At 46.4% G+C, this 26,063-nt stretch overlaps 1 protein-coding gene across 1 annotated transcript in view; it reads left to right on the top strand.

Annotated features, from left to right (window-relative positions):
* Positions 1-2,433: 2,433 nt before the first annotated feature.
* LOC147747827 (tumor necrosis factor ligand superfamily member 6-like) overlaps positions 2,434-26,063 on the top strand; it is a 35,212-nt gene continuing 11,582 nt past the window's right edge. Inside the window, exons 1-2 of the mRNA XM_086936366.1 lie at positions 2,434-2,688; positions 11,658-11,706. Coding sequence (XP_086792492.1) covers positions 2,449-2,688; positions 11,658-11,706 — 289 coding nt within the window. The 5' untranslated portion in view covers positions 2,434-2,448. The remainder of the gene's footprint in view (positions 2,689-11,657; positions 11,707-26,063) is intronic.

Raw genomic sequence — 26,063 nt, forward strand, 5'->3', positions numbered from 1 at the left:
TGAAATGTTGCCCCTTCTGCCCTGGGCAACGCTGCCGCAATCCGGAAATGCTGCACCCAGCCCCCTTCGGTCTTTCAACTGTTGAATCACGGGTGTCGTTTCTGACACTTATATTGAGGCTCTCAGGGATAAACTGCATTTGGTTTCAGTTTAATTTTCACTGTCTCCACACTTTATCAGTCCAATTTCGTTGCCTGTGAAATCCCAAACTTCCTCCCTTACTGTACATTTTAAATTAGGAGGAAAGTATTATTTTGTCAGAACTGAGAACAAACAGACATCTGACTATTGTGAGTTCCTTTCGAAGTCAGTGTCTGCGTCTTGAGTATGAATTGCCACTCCATCCATCTGGTATACAGATATTTGTGCAATTAATTTTGCACAAGAAGTCTCGTCCTAATAATTTAAAAGGACTTGTGTCATATATTAGCAATGTATCTGTGTTTTCAATAGGGCCAATGTACACAGTGGCTCATGCTGAAATTTGATTAGTGATCTGCCTGTTTGAAATGCCTACACCTTGGATTTCTTTTCTCAGGGGGGTAGGTTTGGGACCTCCATTGGATGAGCCGTGGGACAGGTGGCACCTGTATCAATCAAAAATTATAATGGGTGGCCGTTCACATCTCTAAAGATGGACAACTCTGGTTAACTTTTAAGACTGCACCGAGCATGCATTCATTCGCTCCACTGAGGCACCATTATTGCAGTTGGTTGGGGTCAAGTCCAATGGGACGTTCAGAACCGACAAAAAAGTGAATTAAACTGTCATTGGATATTAAAAGGTTCTGCTTATTCTACGATTTTGCTTAAAATTAAATCCTCTGTTTTGCATGTTTTTCAGCATTATTGGGGCTCGTAGCATTTTTGCATTGTATGACCTCTCAATCTGCATGTTCTGCTGACTCCACTGACATCACATTCATTTTCTGAAACTGAGAATTTACCGGAGCATCATTTAGTGCTCTGTTAGGATTTAATCTACAATCTCGTTTGTTGACTTTTTTCTCACTTCAATTCCTACTTTCCTTGCCCGTTGATCCTTGCTCTTCTTTGGTTTTCCCCATTCCATTGTGAAATTTACTAATTCCTTTATGTGCACTCTCAAACATGGTGATCTTATTTCTTCTATCTCTTCATCACTCATTACCATTCTGAAATTGTTTTGCAAGTTTTTATTTCTATTTAAACCAATCTCATGTACTTCAGCCAAGTTTTCCAATGCCTCATGTGCCTCGTAGGCCTGTCTATCAGCTTCTCTACTCACATTTTTCAACTCAGCCTTATAATATGTATTCTGTTTCTCTATGCCAATAATACGCCTCAGCATACATTATTTCTTTAATGGCCATGTCATAGGCAGGCGTCTTTGGTTGGTCTTTCCTCTCTCTTAAAAAATGGGAATTGCAGGTTTCTTAAGTACAGTTCCCATTTCCCTGTACTGAACACACTCTAATCACGTGTTATGAACAACAGTAGTCCACCTATCTCCAGCAGCAAACTGAGATAACTAAGAACCAACCACAGTGTGTATCACAATACAATTAACCAATTATAGCACCTCCAGCTCAAAGGTTAACTAATGACAGTGCGTCTCTGAATGAAGCCATGCAACAACCAAGAAACCACAGCGCAACTCGCCACTATCTAAAATCTAGGTTCAGAACACTTAAAATAATTAAACAATTATTGTCTGCTATACCTAAAAAAAAGGGAAAATCAAATCTCTTCTAAAAGAAATCACATGAACAGGGAAAGCGGATCGCTGCCAGCAGTAAATTACTATGGACCTGTGTGCTTATGATCTCCCGTGCACCAAAACCCCCCAACATGTATCAATCTGAATTATTATGCATTCACTTCCAGACCTTTAGTGTATCCCTATAATAGTGTGGAAGTGGCACATCATATCAGGCACCTCAACTTTAGCAGACAAGTTCCAATAACAAGTTTATATCTTGAGATCTTGGTTTTTCGATAAAATCCGATAAACAAACCTTAAGCTTTAACAATTAACATATTAATCACAATAAGCATATTTGATAAACAGAAATGAGCACCTAAAATGTCATTGCATACACATATCCCTTTTGGACCTAATTAGTCGATGCAACACTGGTCCTGGCAACAGCACACTTTACCGGGGGCTCTGTGAGATGCACCTCCTCTAAGCATGGAGACCTCAGTGACTGACACAAACCTCTTATGAAACAAGCAGTGGGTGGAAACATTTGGTGTTACTGATGTGGTTAGTGTCTGCAGCATCAGACAGAACAAAGTAGGTGTCCCCTTCGCGAGAGAGCAAGAGCTCAGCGGACAAGTACAAAAATAGGCGTATAAAGCAAGACTACCTCTCACATCCTGAGGCAGTGATCAGAAGACCTCCCTGCAGAACCACTGGGCAAGAGGCATTGCTCTGGGGGTGGCAGAGACATAGCCCACCGCATCATGCAGCAGAACCTCAACTATGTCTTCCCACCCGTCTTCTGGGTAGATGGCGTGGCTGGTGCACCACCTGCATCCACCGGGCCGCCCCTACATCTGCGGAGGCCAGTGAAGAGAAGAACGGCTGGGACCTGGCTCTGCCTCTTTGCTGTTACTGTCTTGGTGTTCTTAGCTCTCACAGGAGTAGGACTGGGGTACTACAAGATCGTCCAGCTGCAAAACGACCTGGATAGGATGAAGAAGGTAAAGTCCACCTCTACTTCATAATCCTGCAAGTGATTTCATCTGTTTTCAGGGGGATTTTGTGGGACAGTGCAACCATGAAGGATGTCACAGAATTAACCATGTTACTTTTTGGAATTTGTATATGTATATGTATATATATATAGAGAGAGAGAGATAGATGGATGGATAGATAGATAGATAGATAGATAGATAGATAGATAGATAGATAGATAGATAGATAGATAGATAGATAGATAGATAGATAGATAGATAGATAGATAGATAGATAGATAGATAGATAGATAGATAGATAGATAGGTAGGTAGGTAGGTAGGTAGGTAGGTAGATAGATAGATAGATAGATAGATAGATAGATAGATAGATAGATAGATAGATAGATAGATAGATAGATAGATAGATAGATAGATAGATAGATAGATAGATAGGTAGGTAGGTAGGTAGGTAGGTAGGTAGGTAGGTAGGTAGGTAGGTAGGTAGGTAGGTAGATAGATAGATAGATAGATAGATAGATAGATAGGTAGATAGATAGATAGATAGATAGATAGATAGATAGATACCTTCCGAATAGGTAAACATAAGTAGATTAGAAAAGCTGTTGATAAAATGAGATGCACTTGCCTTTTGCTGAATACATTTTAAAAAGTTCTTCAATAAAAAACAAAAACGAGAACTCAGTTTGAAATCCGGCATTGGTGTGAGAGAGAATAAAATAGGAATGATGCAAGCAATGTGTTGTACAGTGCTTAGCTCTCTTTTTGGGCTGGCACTCTAGATTACTGTGGTGGGATCTCATTTCTATTTACAACACAATGCTGCTTCGAATAGGTGTCCTTTAACATTTAACATGTTGAAGGCCTAATTTGCAAAGTGCCTTTGTGAATCAGGCCCTCAGTCTGTTTCGTATCGGGGCGCCCACATCCTGTACCTCAGGGCTCGTTGCATCACATCTCTTCAGGAAATTTAAGCGGTTGGGCTGCCAAGTTCTGTTAGCTCTTCTTACCCACATACTTTAGATACGGTGTGTATGGTATGTGCTGGAGTATGTTATATATTATTTTTTGCTATTTTATGTTGTGTTTGTTAGGATATGATGTTTATGTTATGTTGTATTAAATGCTTCTAAACATTTAATTAGCACTAGCACTATGACCATAAGGTGGCAAGCAATTAGTTTATGAGGTATTGCGTAGATGGTGAGGTATTCGGGGGAGTCGAGGCTTGAGTGAATTTCTCACGGTGAGGCGGTGTTTTTGAGTTCCTCAGTCTGTTCCACCTGGCTGGGCATTGGGCTAGGCCCTAGGGGGTGCCTCGTCTCTCTTTGGAGACTATCGAGAATGCACTGTGGGAGTTGTAATTTTGTTTATTGTAATTGAAGCATTTGGCCTAAAGCTGCAAAGAACTGTGAGTTGTAAAACGAAGACATGATGCAATTTCCGGCGGAAGTGCTAAATCTCGACGAGAATCCACAAGAAATTGGATGGTTTTCCTTTACCTGCACTGGAAATCAGGCCTGGAGCCTTCTAATAACCGTATTGGAAGAAAGGCTCCCTCCGACGATGATTCATTCTTGTTGGTTCACCAAAATGTTACGGAAATGGAAACTACATTGCACTCTTTGATCTCTGGGAGCATCACTGATTTGACTTGGTGGTCTACCCTGAGCCCCTCAACAGCCCTGTATTTGTATATTACCCAACATTTTGTAGCAGCTCGGCGGGGGCGAATTTAAAATGTCCTCTCGCTCAGGGCAATGCTTACTTTAGGTTGCAAACCTCACAATTATATTATTTTACCTTTCTGCTAATGTCCTGGACCTCCGCGGGTGAAGATGGACGGCTGGCAGTTGGGCGCGTGGAACCCCCGGGGGAGTGTCACCCCCTCCCCCCCTCCCCCCCCCCCCCTCCCGTCAAAAGCGGGAGAGTTGAGTGGTTCTTATTTTCCCGGTTAACCACCTCTTAATACAGCAGCCTTGGGGACACATGAGACCAGGGGTAGCAGAGGCAGTGGGTGTAAACCTAAATGGCCGTTGCCACCCCTGGCTGCCCCTTAGTGACCTCCAAGGCTCGAGACAACGGAAAGTCATCAAAGAACCTGTTTCACGTCGACAAGGACTCTGTGAGGCGCGAGCACTGGAAATACCAGTGAGGCTTCCTGTCAGGGAGCCGCGCCATGCCTCTCTGCACGTGCAGTGGGCTGAAAGCCACAGCCACTTCCTGATACTTTCTTAAGATAGGACCAAGATCAATCATAGGAAGCATATTCCGCTCTAACACATCTATGTTGTGGGCTGTTGAGTGAATTAATGTAAACTATTATCGCAATTAGAGATTGTTTCACCAGCTACTGTTGGCTGAGCCTGTAGGAACTAATTTTATAATTTCTTATATTAAAAATTAAAATGTTATGGAAAACTCGTAGGGTACCAGTGCACTATTTTCCTATGGCATTAGTCTAAATGACAGGATGCCAATGGAATTCCTTAGCGTTATTTATCTGTCTCTTTTGTCTTTTTGCTGTCTGAGTAGGTCCTGTTAATTTTCTATAGAACCTCTTGGAAGAATACTTTAGAGTGTGTGTCACAGAAATCTTAACACATACTAGTCCTATTTTCCTGTTGCTCTCTAAAGGATTTTCACATTTTCCTAATATACACTCATAGAAATCTAAAAGAAATGATATAATGACCACTACAAAGAAAAAATCATGTAGGGGAGTACAAGGAGAACATCCAATCCAGAATGCCTCATGTTGCTGAAGTTGTGTGACCTTGGACACATCTCTATATTGCCAGCATTCAGAGCCTTTGCGAAGGGGTAAACAGCAAATATTAAACACAATATTAACAAGCATTTACAATGCAATGGTCTCAGCATTATTAAAGGTAGAGCTATTGGCATTGCCCATGACTTTTTAAAAAAAAATCATAAATAAATGGCATTGTCATTTACATTGCCAATAGCTTAATCGCTCGCAAATGCATGACCTATTGCATTTACACCCACACAGAGCCACGCACACAAAGCCACCCACACACACATACAGAGCCACCCACACAGAGCCACACACACACACACACACACACACCCACGCACACACACACACACACACACACACACACACACAGAGCCCCACACATACATACAGAGCTCCACACACACACACAGAGCCACACACACACACACAGACAGAGCCACACACACAAACAGAGCCCCACACACACAGAGCCCCCCACACACACAGAGCAACCACACACACAGAGCCCCCCACACACACAGAGCCACCACACACACAGAGCCCCTCATACACACACAGAGCGCCCCACACACTGAGCCCCACACACACACACAGAGCCCCCCCCACACACAGAGCCCCCCACACACACAGAGAGCCCCCCACACACACAGAACCCCCCCAAACACACACATAGCCCCCCCACACACAGAGCCCCCCCACACACACACACAGACCCCCATACACACACACACACACAGACTCCCCACACACACAGCCCCCACACACACAGAGCCCCCCACACACAGAGCCTCACACACACAGAGCCACACACACACAGAGCCACACACACACAGAGCCACACACACACCCAGAGCCACACAAACACCCAGAGCCACACACACACCCAGAGCCACATATACACCCAGAGCCACATACACACACAGGAGAGCAAGCACAGCAAGGGGGCAGGGAAGCAAGCACAGCGAGGGGGCAGGGAAGCAAGCACAATCAGGGGGCAGGGAAGCAAGCACAGCCAGGGGAGCAAGCACAGCCAGGGGGCAGGGAAGCAAGCACAGCCAGGGGGCAGGGAAGCAAGCACAGCCAGGTGGCAGGGAAGCAAGCACAGCCAGGGGGCAGGGGAGCAAGCACAGCAAGGGGGCAGGGAAGCAAGCACAGCGAGGGGGCAGGGAAGCAAGCACAGCGAGGGGACAGGGGAGCAAGCACAGCCAGGGGAGCAAACACAGCCAGGGAAGCACGCACTTCCAGGGGGCAGGGAAGCAAGCACAGCCAGGGGGCAGGGGAGCAAGCACAGCCGGGGGGCAGGGGAGCAAGCACAGCCAGGGGGCAGGGAAGCAAGCACAGCCAGGGGGCAGGGAAGCAAGCACAGCCAGGGGGCAGGGAAGCAAGCACAGCCAGTGGCAGGGAAGCAAGCACAGCCAGGGGGCAGGGAAGCAGGCACAGCGAGGGGGCAGGAAAGCTAGCACAGCGAGAAGCAGGAAAGCAAGCACAGCGAGGGGGCAGGGGAACCAGGGGGCAGGGGAGCAAGCACAGCCAGGGGGCAGGGGAGCAAGCACAGCGAGGAGGCAGGGGAGCAAGCACAGCCAGGGGGCAGGTGAGCAAGCACAGCCAGGGGAGCAAGCACAGTCAGGGGGCAGGGAAGCAAGCACAGCCAGGGGGCAGGGAAGCAAGCACATCCTGGGGGCAGGAGAGCAAGCACATTGAGGGGGCAGGGAAGCAAGCACAGTGATGGGGCAGGGAAGCAAGCACAGCGAGGGGGCAGGGAAGCAAGCACAGCAAGGGGGCAGAGAAGCACGCACAGCGAGGGGGCAGGGGAGCAAGCACAGACAGGGGAGCAAGCACAGACAGGGGGCAGGGAAGCAAGCACAGTCAGGGGGCAGGGAAGCAAGCACAGCCAGGGGGCAGGGAAGCAAGCACAGCCAGGGGGCAGGGAAGTAAGCACAGCCAGGGGACAGGGAAGCAAGCACAGCCAGGGGGCACGAGAGCAAGCACAGCCGGGGGGCATGGAAGCAAGCACAGCCAGGGGGCAGGGAAGCAAGCACAGTGAGGGGGAAGGAGAGCAAGCACAGCCAGGGGGCAGGGAAGCAAGCACAGCGAGGGGTCAGGGAAGCAAGCACAGTGAGGGGGCAGGGAAGCAAGCACAGGCAGGGGGCAGGAGAGCAAGCACAGCCAGGGGGCAGGGAAGTATGCACAGCGAGGGAACAGGGAAGCAAGCAGAGTGAGGGGGCAGGTAAGTAAGCACAGCGAGGGGACAGGGAAGCAAGCACAGCGAGGGGGCAGGGTAGCAAGCACAGTGAGGGGGCAGGGAAGCCAGCACAGCGAGGGGGCAGGGAAGCAAGCACAGCCAGGGGAGCAAGCACAGCCAGGGGGCAGGGAAGCAAGCACAGCAAGGGGGCAGGGAAGCAAGCACAGCGAGGGGGCAGGGAAGCAAGCACAGCAAGGGGGCAGGGAAGCAAGCACAGTGAGGGGGCAGGGAAGCAAGCACAGCAAGGGGGCAGGGAAGCAAGCACAGCGAGGGGGCAGGAATGCAGGTATTTTGTGTCACGGAAACGTGCAGATTACTGAAACAGACAGGTTTAATGAGTTTAGTCACCCTTCTGGCAGCTGATGGCACCCTGGTAATTCTTGTGATACCTACTGGGGGTCAGCAGGGCGAGTGAGCCGGCGAGATCAGCACCCCTGTGGCACACTGTGCGACCGGGGCCGCCCGGACTCTGGTCCTCATGGGCATTACAATATCCACGAGCCATTGCCCCCATGGAGCCCTACTCACCGGCTCCGAACGCTGCCGGTCTCCGCTCCTCCTTCACTCGCGGCGGGGGCAGCTATGCGGCGGCACTCCCGGGTGTCTCTCCTCATGAGAACCCCGCCCTTACAAGGTGCTCCTTCTCCCGGTCCCCCATCTCGGGACCGGGACTCAGAGTGTGGAGCACTCATGGCTCCGGGACGCTTCTCTTCGGCCGGCTTCTCCTCCAGATGCTGCAGGACTCCCTCAGCTCACGGGAGCCCTGCCAACTAGCCGCCATGTTCCTTCATCCTCAAGAGGAGAGCATTCTAAGCAGGGCAGAGGGGAGAAACAGCTGCGCATTCCGCACACCCGTTTGACCCACCAGCTGCTCAGCACCAAAAGGTGGAAGCGGCGGAGAGCGTGGGGTGTTGTTTCTACACTCTCGCACTGGTGTGGAGAGGTGGGCTGGAGACCGGGTCAGCTCATCCCTTGCCGCGGGGAGAGGGCTTCCGCATTGGTGCTTTCTGCATCATAGCCAGCACGTCCCTGTATTTAGTCAGCATTTTCCTATGGTAAATCTTGGCAGTTTGACCTGCCGACATTGCCCTTCAGATAACTGCTGAGGAGCGGTGCTTGCCATGAAACATGTCCCTCTGATATGTGCAGTAGCCGGAGTTACTGCTCGTGTGTGAAGGGAAAACCTTGATGTACGAAATCAAGCCATCAGCATAGACGTGCATTGGCACAAACAGGAATTCAGAGTTAACAGTTTAAAGACCAAATACATTACTACAACAAGTAAAACAAAACAACCACTGTTTGCGAGAGATGAGAAAAAGAGCCTCCTTTCGAGACTGCAGAGCTGCTGCCATTTTTAATTTTAACTAGGTGGCTCAGTGGAAGAGCAGCGCATTTAAACATTCCTGGTTAAAAATAACAGCCGAGAAGCCTTTGTGCCTGTGACTGGGTTTCCTAAACTCTGTTGGTCTGGGCTGCAGTGTGGTAAACAAAAGTTCTAACAGGACTGCTTGGTGGTGCCAGATGAATCAATTATAAGTTGTAAGATTAAGTGACAAGGGCCGGGCGCGGTCGGCCAGAAATGGCTGCCGCAAAGCTCCAAAATTTTCGGAATGGGGGGCGTGTTTTTTGGTGAGTGACGGATGACGTCACAGATAGAAAGAACCTAAAAAACACACCACCGAATCCGAAAAAGACGGGGCTTAAAGGGAGTGACGCCCCTCTCCTCCAATGGGTGTCCAGCATTTACGAGGCCAGCCAATGGAGAAGAGGGGCGGGTTCAAGCCCCCTCACTAAGAAACATAAAATCTCGGAGCTCTGCCCACTGCTTACGCAGTGCGACGCAGTCCTCGACCTAAAAACGGCATTTAGATTAATAGCGAAAAAAATATGAATCCCAAGTTTTAGTGTCCGAACAGCTCATGGAATGTGTCTCTGTTCCTAGACTGTTCCCTGTTATCTCTGGTAGAGTTCACAAAAGCCCAGGCTGCTAATGGCTGCTCAGGAAGCTGTCTGCTCACATGAACCCTCATAATGACATTTACATTCCTAAAAGGGAGTATCTGCAGAGTGTTGACATGTTTTTTCACTGAGAGCGTTATTTAGACTAGAGATCAAGGTAAGAGTTTTGGGTGCAAGAATGGGGTGTGGAATTTCAGGAAAATGTTACACAACTTTTTTCCACAGAAGGAGGTTACACCTAACGTGAAAAACATTGACTCAAAGTAATCTCTTGTAAAAACCCACTGATACTAACATACACTTGCCCCCCCCCAAACATGCCAGAGCTGGACTAAACTATGCCAGTCCGACAGTCGAAAAATGTGTGGGAAGTGATACTGGCTGTATTGGAGAACTAAATACAGGTTGACATGTTTGTACACAGATATTGTTGCCAAAATGTGGGCAGTCTACTGTTTTGGGGGTCTATTTTTGCGAAAATGTGTTTTTGTGGTTGATGCTTTTAAAATTGAAACAGCCTGCCATTTTAAAAACATCAACCACAAAAACACATTTTCGCAAAAATAGACCCCCAAAACGGTAGACTGCCCACATTTTGTCAACAATATCTGTGTATGAAAATCTGCTCATTTCAGGCTAGCTCTTCTCGCACAGATTCCTTCTTGCTCTCCATCTTCAACACTTTTAACTTGGGATCACTGGCTTGCGTGTGTCTGTCTTGCTATTGTTAGGTCGAGCCTGGGCAGCGCATGCATTGCTCTGCGAGGCATGCTGTATTCGAGTATGGACTTGAATCTCTGCCCATATTTTTCATTGGCTTGTGTCATTGTCCTTTTTAAATTTTGGCTTCTGGTACATTACTAGGCTTGTTAGTCCCTCCTTAGCACTGCCTTGTCTTTATTTGTAACCTCCATGAGGACTGGCCCTTTTACTTCTGTTGTTACACAGTATGTCTTATTTAGTCAGTAGGCACTATTTTCTTTAATACATTTCTCCTACTGCAAGGAGGACATGCTTTCTTGCACCATTCAGCGCGCCATGCAAGCTTTCACTTTCCAAGCAGCCCGGGACAATGGCAGCCACTTCTTTGAAATGAAACAGGTCTAGCATTTACAAGAGTTTGAGCTATTAGAATTGTAAATGACAATGGGGCATATTACCAAGCATAAACGATAATTATCGCTATGCTTGGTTAGCGGCTATTATTTTAATGCCGTGCATCGCCTATTTTTATCGCTTAGGAGCCTTGCTATTATCAAGGTTTATCTCCTAAGTGATAAAAATCGGTCGAAATGCATGAATATCGCTGAAAAGTCAGCGAAATTCATGCATTACCGAGCTAATGCTCTTAGCCATGTTATCCACCTACCAGTGGATAACATGGCTAAGAACTGCTCTGGCCAGGCGTTAGCTTTTGGAGATATTCGCGCTTAGCACGAATATTTCCAAAAGTTGGTAATAGGAGATAGCGATGTTAGCGACTGTTTCCAGTCGCTAACATCTTGGCACGCCCACTTTGCATGTCATTAGCGATAATTATCGCTGACATGCAAAGTGGGGCCCAAGATGATCGCTATCTCCTACTAGCTGTCGCTAATTGATGTTAGCGACAGCTAGGTAATAGGGCGATAAAATTATCGCCGCTTTAGCGGGAAAATTTTCAGCTAAAGCGGCAATAAGGCCCTTGGTAATATGCCCCAATGTCTTTTATTTATGAGTTAATTATCAAAAGAGATAAATAAAAGGCATTGTCGCGTACAATGCCTTTAGCTTAAACTCTTGCAAATGCAAGACCTATTGCATTAAAAATGGTTGTTTAAATTACTCTCCTGATAATTGTATTTATCACTTCTGCTGCTTTGATGTGACAATGGAGATGAAGTAGACATCTGCGTGGGAAGTGCTGACAAGAAAGGTAGATTTTCATGCTGGCGTTGAAGGCCCAGCTTGTCTGCACAATATAAATACACATCTAAATAAATTGGATGTCCCTTTTCTATATTTACAGCCGTTTGCCAGCAGCGATGGGTTGACGTCATTCCTAGAGAAGCACACCGGTGAGTACAACTTTACGCACTACGAACACTGCAAATATAACCATCACCACAAGGCCTTTCCAAGACGTGCATCGACGTAGCTATGAGTAGTGCAGCAGGTGCAGTGACACCGGGTCCATAGGAATCAAGGATGATCCTAAAATATAACTGCATTTTATTATCCAACTGGAGGGCAGGGGACCCCATTTTCTTTGCTTGCTGTATGGCCGGAAGTGTCCCAGCTACCTCACTGAAGACTTGCCCTCCACATAAACACCCATATTTTTCTGTCCTTCTGATGCTGTGTGCAGTGGTCCTTTTCTCTCCATTTCTTCTTTTCCTCCCACGGTTTTAAATATATTTTGTATCTGTTTCCCATGCAGTGTATCCGAAGTGGCATTCTAGCTGTGTTAGTGCTGGATTTAAAAAAGGATAATGCTTAGAGTGCCAAATGGTCGCATTTGAACCAATAATCCTGGATTGCCTGACTGTCCAAGGGTTGGAGACTAAGGGTTGATCCTGAACTGGTCTCATATCAGAGTTTGAAATGAAAATTATTGCTAGAGTTAACCACGCCATCAAGTTGAAGAAGAGGAGTACCTTTATGGCTGGGTCAAGCCAAGTATTAATCATAAATGTATGAGTTTTAGGATGAAGGTCAGTCTTAACGTTGCATTTTTTCTGGGTTTGAATTTTGAATCAATTGCCCCAGTAGACACTCTCATAACAAAATCGTGGCCTGGCATTCGTTATTTTCCAGGGGATACATTTTTGTAGTCTTTCTATAACCAGCATTTGCTGTCTACCGCAGACAGCATTGTAACCAATTTAACATATATAGCCTCCCCTGGCTCCATGAGCTGCAGCCTCCACCCTCTGGGTTGTTAATATGAAGGAGTGGTGACACCATACCAATTTTTGTGGATTAATGGTTCTGAGCAGAGGTTTTTCTGCTTCACTGGGGAGTGCTTCCTACCAGCCACATTCATGTAAATTTCTGCATATGTAACATAGTCACATTCTTGCTGTGACTTCCTGTGTGTGTGATGAGTTTGTGTAGGCATGATGAAGGTGGTAGAAACACTCTGTTTTATGGTGAGGGTCTCCTACTCTGATCTGTTGGATCCATTTTGGAGTACCCCTGGTTAGCATGGCACAAGATGGAGGATGGGATCCAACTCCTTGGACATTGGTAGGCTATTGCCTGCATTCCTGAAGCTGGAGAATGGAGACCCTGGCAGTGAAGTGAAGAAGACTGGGTGACAGGGCTACACGTAGACATTTGATGAAGACCTTTCAGCAGGGAATTGCTGAGTAGAGGCTGATGACAATCAGGTGTAAATCGGCACACTTTATTCTGTCCATGTATTGGGATGCTCCTGCTTGGATCCAGCATTATCGATATCTGATATGAGAACTATCACATTGCACAACATGTGTGTCTGAATTGCAGGCACAAATGCCATTTAAAAAGAAACCACTTCAAACTGGCCCCAGGACCTTGGACAGTGGCTCAACATCCCGTATCTGAAAAATAAGTTGAAAAGTAGTATTCAAACTACCCCACTTGGTTCCAGTTTGGGTTTTTCTTAAGCAAGTAAGGGAGTGCTCCAGAGTACTCGAAATGCTGCTGTGAGACCAGGGTAAGTGTCTGCCTGACATTCTGTGTTGGGAGTCTATGCCTTCCCTAATTACTTCCCTGAGTAGCCCTTGACTGCTTAACATCACCCTCCTGAGAGTCAAGATTGGAAAGGGTTACTTAGCCCAGTTTGTAAAGACATAGTAGGATAGAACCCAGGACACTAGAGGCAAACAACCTAAAACTCCATAATTTTAGCTCAGTAGCCTTTGTATGCCATGCAGCCCCTTTAATGGGATTTGATAATCTGTTTGATTTGTTTTTTGCCCAAGCCCAGGCCTGCAGAATGAATGGGACCCGAAAGCCCTGGCCGGGAGCCCCACCATCTCCAGTGCCTTTCTCATTACTGCTATGAATTGGAACCGGCTCAGGAACGGACCGTCCCTATGTCTGAAATGTGGCCTGTGTTTGGGTTCCTTGGTGGCCATGTATCTCAGAACTAGGCACACTGGGCAGCAGGATTCTTCCTTAATGCAATTTATTCTGGTCCACCTCCCCTTGCCTGTCTGGTCTGTCTTTGACCTCCGCAGCAGGGCATACATATGCCCTTCCATGAGCTCTATGTCAGTCCTGTGAATGCACGCTTCCACCGGGTCACCCACTGCTGGGGCCACCAACTCTCTGACTCTGTATGCCCGAAAGAACGCCAAAGCGAACGCTGCGTGGAAGAGTATGGCTTCTCTCTCTGAGGTGTATATTCCTCCAAGGTCCCCTATCATATGTCGTAGTATGTCGAAGTGGATGGGCCTTATTGTGACTTCCTTGTTTGTTGAACCTACCCCAGCCCTTCAATGCCATTCTACATGGGAAAACCCTATTTGGGTCCTCACCTGCCGCCATCTTCGTGTAATATGCTGCAGCATTCAGGTGGCCCTGGGCCCAGGATTTTGTCTTTCCCGATAGGAAGGCCCATTGTATGAAGATCGGAACCTCCCTGTGCCCTGCTGGATGGCCCCCTGCTAGCCCTGTTGCCGCAGTAAATGTTGCCCAAGACTTATGGTAATGGTTCTTTGTTTTTGGGGCCAGTGCATTGTCCAGCATCTCCTCCAACCCAGGTCCATCCATGCCCAAGCATCTTCGGGCACCGAGGTAATACCTTGGCCTGCGTCCTAGGGCGACTTCTTGGAATCTTGCCCAATGAAAATGAGAAATGGCATCCGCAATTGAGTTGTCTACCCCTGGGATGTGTTGTGCCCTAAGCACGATGTTTGCCCTCAGCTGGTAGTCTTTTAGTCTGAGCCACAAGCTGACCACCGCCGCGCATTTTCCTGTCACTGTATTGATCGCCTGCACCATTGCGTGGTTGTCGGACCATAGCATCATCTGTCTGTTCCCAGCCGTTCTGCCCAAATATGAAATGCCACTACAATGGGGAACAACTCTAGCAATGAGATGTTTACGTGAGCCCCTGCCTTTCTCCAGGTCTCATGCCATGCCCCCGCTGTCCATGACGTCCCTAGGATGACGCTGAAGCCCCCGGCTGACTCCCTCTCTGGCAGCTACCATGTGTGTCATGAACCCCACCATGTCCTGGCAGTCCCATTCGATCACTGGCCAGGTCTGCATCTTTTCACTGAAGCAAAGGTCCAAGCCTGCCTGTCACAATTCTAGCAGGGAAAAAATGTCGATATAACTTATTTCATCCATATTCTTTCCTTTACTACTAATGGGATGAGATTGGCCAGTATCGTCGTGATGGGGGGTCTAGGGGAGGGTCACAGCTACTCGCTGGCTGGCTTCCCTTTTGGTTCTCGCCCCTCTTCCGCTCTGTTTTTCCCTGCACTAGTGCCCCTGGGGGCTGCTGCCCTTCCCTGCGCTTTGCCTGTTTGGGTTGTCTTTTTCCTTTTCTGTCACCCCTTCCGGGTCCCCAGCTCGATTCAGTCTTTCATCTGGTTCCTGGCTAGCCCCATTTCTTTCGGTGTCCCATAGGAGGGCCTCCCCCGAAGGGAAAACCTGCCCCAGGCCATTGCAACCTAGAGCATCCATGCTGCTGGGTGTGCTGGACCGTGCCCCCATGCCTCCCCTCGGAAACCCCCCTGGTCCCTTCAATGTCCTGACTGCCATTGAGCATGTATGGGCCAGGGCCTTTGCATTGCTAGATTACTTACGCCTAGCTGCGTGCCCAAGTTCACAATTTGCCCTGGCCCCCATCGGACGGGCACTTGCGCCACCCCTTGTTGCGCCCTCTCCCGACACCCTGCTCGCATTGCTTACCATCCTTGTTGCTGACCGCGTTGCTCCTCCTTCTGTGTGATTACTGGGGGGCTGCCGTGCTGGCTACAGACCCCTCATCATCACTGCTCTTTGCTGTATCCGAGCCGGACGCCATCTCTGTGGTCATGTCCCCGACCGTGAACCACGACCTGCCCAGCAGCTACGAGACAAGGGAGTGACCGGCCGGAGCCTACCTCGCGGCGACTCGAAGCCACTAGCGACGCCACCGGAGCCCACCCGGGGCAGGCTGGACCATGCGGCGGCGGCAACTGGGAAGTGACCAGCGGGAGCCTACCCCGTGGCACACCAGGACAGGGGGTCGCCCGACTCCCCTGGAGCCCACCCGGCGAGTCCGGGACAATGTGAGGCCTACTCCCGACTTCACCGGAGTTCACCCGGTGAGTGCGGGAAAGCGCGATGACTAGAACCGACTGCCCGGAGCCCACCCGGAGAGTACGGGACGATGTGAGGCCTGCACCTGATTGCACCGGAGCCCACCCGGCGAGTGCGGGAAAGCGCGACGACTAGAACCGACTGCACCGGAGCCCACCGAGCGAGTACGGGATGATGTGAAGCCTGCACCTGACTGCACCGGAGGCCACCCGGCGAGTACAGGACAGCGATAAATACACCTGAGTCAGCCGGAGCCCACTCGGAGAGTACAGGACGGCGCGGGAAACAGGCACGACTCAACCAGAGCCCACCCGGTGAGTGAGCAGCGAAGGGAACACGCCCAACACCACCGGAGCCCACCCGGTCAGCGCGGGACTGGGGAGAACAACGACCGGCATGTAACGTTCCCCAGGGCGCCTCTGAAGTAAGGCAGCGCGACTGGGAACGCGAGCGCGGGGCTCCCACTCACCTCGCGTCAGCCGGCTCATCAGAAGGACACCCACCGGAAGGCTCGGGAGGCAGACGTCGAAGATGAGAGGGCGGCCCGGGGAACCAAAGACCCCGCGAAGTGAGAGGGGAGTAGCCTGTGGTAATGAGATTCAAGGAGAACAGGTAGAAGTCTGTAGGTTTATTGTAACAGACAGCTTGAACAACCACCTTCAGCAGAGGCTCAGTAGAGAATGAACAGTCATCACATAGAATGTTACAGAAGACATGTATGATAACAATTCTAACACAGAATGCTACCCTACCACTCTAACATAGAATGTACTAACATGGAATACTACACACCTTCCCCCTTTGGAAAAAAAACAAAAAAAAACTAATACAAAGAGGAGAAAGTAATAGAATAATAGGGAGAGAGGAGCAAAAAAAAAACTAAGGAAAGAAAGTTCAACACAAATAATCATGTAACTTCACAGGAATTTGCTTAACTCAAGAACTTTTCCTAGGAACAAAGTCAGGAACAACATTGTCTTGAGAAACAGGGCTTTGAGACATAGAAACAGCCTCTTGGAAACTGGCATTGCCAACATTACTTTCATTGACAGGTGTAGGAACATTGCTTTCATTGACAGGTGTAGGAGAAACACTCTGAGGAGGACTACCACCCACAGGAACAGGAACATTTGAATCTTGACTCTCCTGCATGAAAGTGTCAACCATGGCAGAGTAAGGTACATGATCCTTAATAATGGGGTTCTTAGGTGGAAGAGGAGATAAGAGATTCGGATTTTTACACAGAGAAACTCTCCTGAAATTCCATACTTAACCCCCTTCAACACGAACAGCTTTGGAGAAAATTTCAATAACTTTGCAAGGATCAGACCATTTGTTCCACTTGTTCCCAACAGACCTTCCAAATTTAACACGTACAAAATCACCAACACTGATTTTCCTACTGCGATTACTTAGAGACAAGGAACTGTTTTTCATTTTTTCTTGGTATTTCAACACTCTATCCCTAACTTCATCACAGTCAAAGGAAGATTCAACTGGAAATTTAATTTTCATCCACCAAGGGAGAAGCTTTGAACCAGGTTTCCTACCTCTAAGCATCTCAAAGGGAGACAGGCCTGTAACAGAGTTAGGGGAGGTGCGATAGGATAATAGTGTAGCACATAGGGTTTTCCTCCAATCAAGGTTGCTTTTAACTGCCAATTGGATGGACTCCTTGATGACACTGTTGAAGCGTTCCGTCTGACCATTGGCCTGGGGATTATAATTGGACACTCTTTTGTGGGCAATACCACATCTTTCAAGAAAAGACCCAAACTCTTTACTGACAAACTGCGGACCGATACAATTTCAGCTGGAATTCCTTCTCTACAAAAGACTTCGTCCAGGAACTGAACAACCTGTGTAGAGCCAATCTTGTCCACAATCTTGAGCTCAGGCCATTTGGAAAAGTAATCGATTAAGACTAATGCAAAAACCTCTTTGTTTGGAGACAAAAATAGAGGTCCAACAATATCAATACCTAGTTTCTTCCAGGGACAGTTGACAAACTCGATGGGAGAAATGTCCGTGGACAAGGGTTTCACAGTTTTGTCACTATTGGCACACGGAGAGCAAGAACTTACCCACCTATCAACCATTCTGTCAATGCCAGGCCACCAGTAAAATTCGCGGATACGCCTTTTGGTACTGGACATACCCATATGGCCCTCATGTGCCATAGAAACAATCTTTTCTCTCAAGGTAAAAGGAGGGACAATCTTGTCACTTCGAGTCACAAAACCTTGGTTAAACATAAGTTCATCCTTGACTTTAAAGAAGGAGAGAACATCACCAGACAAATACCTTTCTTGGGGCCAACCATGCTGTAAATAATCCACAACACCAGATAAACAAGTATCATTACACATTGCTTCTCTCCAAGCAATCTCAGATATGCCAGTAGACAGACCTGTACTGTTACATTCATTGACATCATCAATGTTAAAAACTACATCAGAGTCAGATAAGTGGAGACAAATAGAATTGATTAGTGGTAACCTGGACATGCAGTCGGCATGTACATTCAAACGACCAGGAATATATTCCACAATACACTGGAACTCTTGTAGTTTCGCAGCAAGACGGGCCAAACGCGCGCTTAATTTCTGCCACCACCAGCTGCTAACATGTGTATCAAAGGCTTGTGGTCGGTTCTTAAACGAAAACTGGTACCCCAAATGAACTGCCTAAAATGCTCACAAGCCCAAGTACATGCTAGGAGCTCCTTCTCTATGGTGGAATAGTTGTATTCAGCACCACGCAATGTCCTGGAAGCGTACGAAACTACATGTTCTACACCTTCACTTTTCTGGATTAAAACAGCACCCAAACCAGTATTGCTTGCATCCACACATACTATGCATTCTTTACCCAGGTTAAAAGGTCTGAGAAACGGAGCATTAGCTACCTCTTGTTTCATAGCATCAAAAGCAGATTGTTGGTCTTTACACCAACTGAATTTTACCTCTTTCTTTAATAAAGATCTTAGGGAGTGTACTTTGGAGGCGTAGTCCTGAACAAATTTACTATAGAATTCGGTTAAACCTAAGAAAGAGACTAACTGTTCCTTGGTTGACGGTGCCGGTGCTTTCAAAATACTCTGTATATGGTTAAACTTAGGTTTAATGCCCTCTGAAGAAATCTCATGACCGAGATATTCTACTTTGCTCTGTCTGAACTTACATTTGGACAATTTCAACGTTAAACCTTTTTCCTGGACAGACTTTAGAACTTTCTCTAGATTAGCATCGTGCTCTTGGTGATTCTTACCATAAATGAGGATATCATCCTGAAATGCAATTGCACCCAAACAACCCTCTAAGACAGTATTCATAAGCCTTTGGAACACAGAGGCTGCACTGGCTAAGCCGAAAGGCATGCGGCAATATTGAAACATGCCTTCCGGCGTGATGAAAGTTGTTAAGAACTTTGACTCTTCATGCAACAAAACCTGATGGTATGCACTAGTCAAATCTAGAGTGGAAAACACCGATGCACCAGACAGGGTGGAGATGAGTTCATGGATATGGGGTAAAGGGTGTCTATCAATCCAGATTTCCTTGTTTAAACTCCGAAGGTCAACACATAGACGGAGTTCGCCATTGCTCTTAAGTGACAAAACCACTGGCGAAACCCATGGAGAAGACTCAACCGGCTCAATGATTTTCTTATCAACCAAATCCGATAGAATACCCTTTAATTTTTCACGATATGCTAAGGGAACATTCCTTACTCTATGTCGAATGGGTATGGCTGAGTCTTTGAGAATGATACGGTGTTTAAAGTTCACAAAGGTCCCCAAATTGTCTGAAAAAATGGATGAAAATTTGTCTTTTAATTGGATAATGAAATCATTTTCAGGAGGGACTACGTATACAGGAGGAGAAGCATTGGGGTCAAGCTTAATGCCTAGATCGTATTGATGAGGCCAACACAAAATGGATGCCCCTTTGGAAGATACATAAACATTCCCTTTAGTGGTTCTATCTTTGAATTTAATATCTGCCCACATGTAACCCTCAATATCAATTTTCTTACCCGTGTATCCACCAGGATGTACATCTGGTGGTAATAGTTTGGTTGAATGCCAGTATCGGTTGAAAACATTTTTGCCGATTATAGTGTACCAAGCGCAAGAATCAATCAACATTGAGATCTCCTTACCATTGATAGTGATGATATCAGTAGGAAAACCTTTACATTCTGAATCACCTACGCATAACAAGGTGTTGATCTCAGAAGGTTGTTCAGTATCATCATATTCTTCGTAAGACAAAAAATTTACTCTTTGAGCAGACTTGCACATTTTGCTAAAGTGACCAGATTTTTTACACTTTATGCAAATCTTGCTCCAAGCGGGACAACCTCTGTAGTTACCTACGTGATCATTAGCACCACACCTATAATAAATAATCTGAGATTTTTTCACAGGAAATTTACTTTCTCTCTCAGCAAAATCTTTTCTTGGAGGAAAAGAACTCTTCTTAAAATTATTGAAATTTTTAACTAACGAGACTTCAGGAATAACTACCTTTGATTTAGTATTTTGACCTCTAATCTCATTCACGAATAGTTCGGACTGTTCAATGCCTTTGGCGATATTCAGCACAGCACTAAGAGAAGAATCGGTACCCATCCAGAGGCGTTCTTGGATTTTTTTGCTTTTAGTGCGCATCATAATTTGGTCCCTCAAGACCTGTTCAAAATTGATGGTTTCAAAAGCACAGGACCCAGCCAAGGTGTGCAAAGAGGCTACATAATTTTCGATAGACTCATCGTCTTTTTGTACTCTGGAATAAAATTTAAACCTTTCCATTACAATGTTGATTTTTCTTCCAAATCTAGTAGTTAGTTGTTTTATGACAATATCAAAAACATTTAAATTCCCAGCACCTGTACTTTCTATGGGAGGTAAACTTTGTAATTCTTTGAGTCCAGCACCACCCAGACAATTCTTTAGCAACGCTAACTTCCTTTTAGGAGAACAACCATCCTCTTCAACAACGTCTACATAAGCTAAAAATGTAGGGTACCAAAGATCCCATTCTACTTTTGGATCACCTGCTGTGGGTAAAAAATGTGCAGGGGAAAGAATATTATTTGACATTGTAAATAGTTACACTTGTAATTTCACATAAATGAGAAAAATTCAAAGAGATAAAAACGAGGACTAATTACACAAAATAATAAAAGTAGTCACCGTTGTCAATGAGGCAGAAGTCCCAAAAGAATTCCAAGTCTTCTTATTTCAAGCTCTCTTTTTTTTTTTTGAAGAAAAAAAAACGATGTGGAAAAAATAGTATAATCAGTAAAGGCAACTTGTACAATGAGGAATGCAGAAAAATAGTTTTGAAACGAAGGGTTTATGAGAGGCAAATTTACTGAAAAATGATTGTGATTGTCACTGGAAAACGATCGTGGTTGTTTCCATGGAAACGTAGAGAAACAAAATGGCCGCTGGAACGCATACGCAAGAGCGTGATGCGTGCGTGATGACAGTAGGGAAGTGACGTGGTGATGAGTCACAGGCTGCAGCGCTCGTTCGAAGAAACTCGAATGATGGAAACAGAGACGCTCGTGGAAGCAGAGACGTTCGTGGAAGGAGAGACGCTCGTGGAAGGAGAGACGCTCGTGGAAGGAGAGACGCTCGTGGAAGGAGAGACGCTCGTTCAGTAAGTTTCAAATGATGCAGATGAAGTTGAACAGTCAATAAAAATTGGAAAAAAGCAGAAAAATATAACGCGTTGGCAGACAGAGATCGCGTTAAAACAGAGTGGATGGTAAATAAGCGCTAGTCAGTTTTGAAGGGAAAACGAGAACATATAGCCGATTTAAGCAAGGGAGAATATAAAAACAATGAACACAAACTCCCTCTGGTGCAATCAAGGCACAGAAAGGAGACAAACAGCCGCTGGTGCAATCTTTGTACACATAAGAAAGGGAAATACCTTAATTTTCTTTAAGCTGTAAAGGTGAACGCTGTCAGTATCCCTTGACTTCACCAAATAGGATCCTTGAAAAGGCGGGTTCTTTTCTTGAGAAAAAAAAATAATTGCAGATTCTTGATGGTTAGTTGAAGATCCCGGTCGTCGCCAAATTTATGTGGTAATGAGATTCAAGGAGAACAGGTAGAAGTCTGTTGGTTTATTGTAACAGACAGCTTGAACAACCACCTTCAGCAGAGGCTCAGTAGAGAATGAACAGTCATCACATAGAATGTTACAGAAGACATGTATGATAACAATTCTAACACAGAATGCTACCCTACCACTCTAACATAGAATGTACTAACATGGAATACTACATAGCCCACAGCGGACACAAGCACTCCAGGTCGAGGAAGTGCAAGATATAGCACCCTCGGGTCTGGGAGCGCTGAGGAGGCAGCAGAAGCAGCGCCAGGCGCCCTCTAGAGGAGAGAAGGCGTACAACAGGACACAGAAGGGAAACAAGCATAAGCAGCGGCAAGAAAGCAGCCTAAACAGCAAGGAGGCCTTTTTTGGTGCAGGACACAGCGGCAGCACCCCGCCAGCGCTAACAACAACAGTCAATTCAATTCAATTCAAAGAATCTTTATTCGGTGATTAAAAAACACCATAAAAGCACACACATATTTACATGAATAAAAAAGTCATTAAACATTTTCAAGATCCTTATACAAAATGTTAGTGTTAACATAAAACACAGGCAGGGAAAAAATTGTAACACTATTAAGATTATAAAATCAGAGACGTTTCATTCCTCTCCCCTAGTTAGTCTTAACCGGACCGCTACCTTAATAAAATTCAATATACAACACAAAGTTAAGGGGTCCGATGCTTTTTGTAAAAAGACTAATGCCTCCCTGGCGTGTTCCTGTTTGGCTTTTTTTTAAATATTTACAAGAAATCTGCGCCTGGGCATTGTAAAAAATGGACAGAGTAAGACAAAGTGAAGGGAATCCTGCGGAGACCTGTTGTCGCAGCCGCAGGGTCCCTTCTGCTCAATTTGTGATGTGAATCCTGCTGGTGATGCCAACATAAATGGGAGTAAATTCAGTCTGAGACGGCATATCAGGAATCTATCCTGCGCGTTATGCATAAGGTACAGATAGGGCTCCATACCCTCCACGCTCTTCACCAGGTTATGGGCCCTCACTGTCTTTTTAACCCCTTCGGCCTCAGCTCTGCAAAGGCTTTTCCGCTCTAGGAAAATTTTCCCTACTTGTGTCTTGTGCTGGGCTACAATTGTTGCGGGGTTAGTGAAGAGATTCCCAAAGCCTAGTTCCTCTAGAGTGTTCTTTACGTAAGTGAGCCAGGGAATGCGCATACATTTGTCCCTCTCTAAACAGTCCGATAGAATTTCTCTGCTAAGAGACGCGTCAGGATTAACCCAGATTTTTAACCAGGCCACAATTGGCCTGAGTTTTACCAAATCATCTAGGTATGGCCTCCCTAATTCCCTGTGTGCTACAAATCCCGCAGTACTTGGGGGTATCCTCAGAATGGATTTCAGATATTTGTTTTCTTCCCGTTGAATTCTTGTAGTGTTAGCAAAGCCCCATACTTCTGCCCCGTAGATTACTTTGGAGCATGATACGGAGCAGTACAAGTTCATCACCTGTTCCGGGCTCCATCTGCCTAACCTCCTACCATAGCTAGCTATTGCCCCATTGGAGGCAATCATTTTATTACAACATTCCTCCACCAAAGAGTTAAACTGTAAGGTGCCATCAAAGGTTACGCCAAGATAAGGAAACGTTTTGACCTCTTCTACTACGTGACTTCCTATTGCATAAGTGAATTTAGGGGAAGTTTTTTTACCCGCCAGAAGCACGTACGATTTACCCAGGTTAACAGAGAGATCTAGGGCGCCCATGAACTTAACAAATCCGTCGATCAAGATTTGTAAGCTCCTGGGTGTACGCCCAATCAGGACCGCGTCATCTGCATAAAGCAGAACAGGAATGTGACGCGACCCCACCCTTGGGCAATCTGCCTTTAAACCTAACAAAAACTGTTCCAAATTATTAATATAAAGGGAGAACAAAAAAGGAGCGAGAATGCATCCTTGCCGGACTCCACTCTTGCAAGGAAAAGAGTCGGACAGTCCCCCCTCCCTGTTAAATCGAACCTTGGCCGTGGTGTCACTATGCAATTCCCTCAGTATATTAATTAAGCCGCACTCGATCCCCATACTTGACATCATATCCCACAGTTTCTCCCTATTAACGTGATCAAATGCCGCTGCCAAATCCATGAATCCCAAGTAGATCGATTCATCGCTGGCCAGGGTATATTTGGCAGTCAGCATATAAAGGTTCAGGCATTGATCACTAGTGGACCTTCCTGTCCTGAATCCGTATTGAGTGTCCGAGAAGGTATTATTTTCTTCGGTCCACTTGGACAGTCTGTTAAGGATCGCCCTCCCAAGAGTTTGGCCGATACATCGATCAGGGAGATAGGGCGATAGCACTTGGGATCGTCCCTATTTCCCTTCTTAAAGATAGGCACAATGATCGCTTTAGACCAGGACGGTGGCAGACCACAAATAATTGCAGTATTTATAACCCTGGTCATTAAAGGGGCCCATAGTTCTGTGCTACTCAGGAACAGATCAGGGGGAATTCCGTCAGGGCCTGGGGCTTTGTTTTTAGTCAGGCTCTCTATCCCAGCAGTGATCTCCTTGATGGTAAATATCACCGATGACGCCTGAGTAAAAGTTACGGGTGGCTCTGCTGAGTACCAGGCTCATAGTTATACAAACCCCTATAATGGGTGACCCACTGTTCAGGGAGGATGTTAGACCCTATCTCCGGAGTATCATTTTCCTGGAAGGTTGGTTTGTTGATAATTCTCCAGAAACCCGCAAAATCCTTTCTTTCCCCTGCTTCTCTTAATTCTGCCCACGCTTCTGCCTGCAGGGCGAGTTTCCTCCTCTTGGGCTCTTTTTTATATGTTTCCCTACACAACTTAATTTTTTGGGGCTCCCTTGGTTTGGATTTAAGGCAGCTTTTCAGCTCCCTCAGTGCTTTGGAGCAGTCTTTATCAAACCATCGAGGGTTATCATTGTTCCTTATGGGCACACTAGTTTTAAGCAGGCCATCGATCAGGTTAACAATCTGATCGAATGCTTCCAGTAACCTTGTTCCTTGGACTTCTGTATCTAAACAGTCATTAATGGCAGATTTGCCAGTGTCCACCAAGGCCTTATAAAACTTTTCCCCATCTATTTTGGACCACTTCAGTCTCCTGCCTTGATCTGTTACCCTCTCCGTGATTGTGCGATGGTCTCTAGTTCTTAAACCCACCCTATACATCAGCTCCAAAACAAGGGGGTTATGGTCGCTAAAACTGCTCCATTCTATCCCTACACTAATTATCTTGTTTAGCAGGGATCTTGAGGCCAGGATGTAGTCTATAACGGATGAGCACCCTCTACCCTTGAATGTAGGTGGGAGTGTGCCATCCTTCTGTGTGCCTATTATATTAATAGTATTCTCAAGATCATACTTGAGCCGAAGCATACTAAAGGCTGACCCTGTCGATGTGTGGGAAAAATGCGGCCCCTTCTCCATGGGGCATTGGGACCAGTCTGTGTTTATTTGGACCAGTGCCGGACAAAGGTGGCAATTGAAGTCTCCCATGACCAGCAACGCATATGACTGCCCCTTTTTCCGGATTGTTATTTCTTGACCCAACCTATGATCCAATTCAGCCACTAGTGAGGTATGGTTTCCCGCTGCCTCATTATTATAGATGTTAAAGACTGTAAATCTTAACCCCTTCCCGGAGAACCGAACTGCCTGAATCCCATGGTAGTTCCAATCTGGGGAGGACCAACTACCCGGAAGATCCAAATCTATGTAAATGGATAATCCACCCATGGCTCTCCCTGATCTGGATTTTTGAGCAGGTACAAAAAAACACTTATACCCCTGTAAGTGGTAATTGTTCTCCGGGGCCCATGTCTCCTGCACACAGATTACATGAAATTTCCTAATGTAATCAAGCCACTCTTTATTATCAAATTTGCCTGCCAATCCTGCTGTATTCCAAGAGATCAAACTCAGTGCCTCACCGCTCCGCCCTAGTCCCCCATAAGACCTCATTTGTGTCCCTCGCTCAGGATCTTTTATAACCAGGCCATGACC

The sequence above is a fragment of the Lissotriton vulgaris genome, chromosome 1_1 (genome assembly GCF_964263255.1).
Source record: "Lissotriton vulgaris chromosome 1_1, aLisVul1.2, whole genome shotgun sequence".
Lineage (NCBI taxonomy): Eukaryota > Metazoa > Chordata > Amphibia > Caudata > Salamandridae > Lissotriton > Lissotriton vulgaris.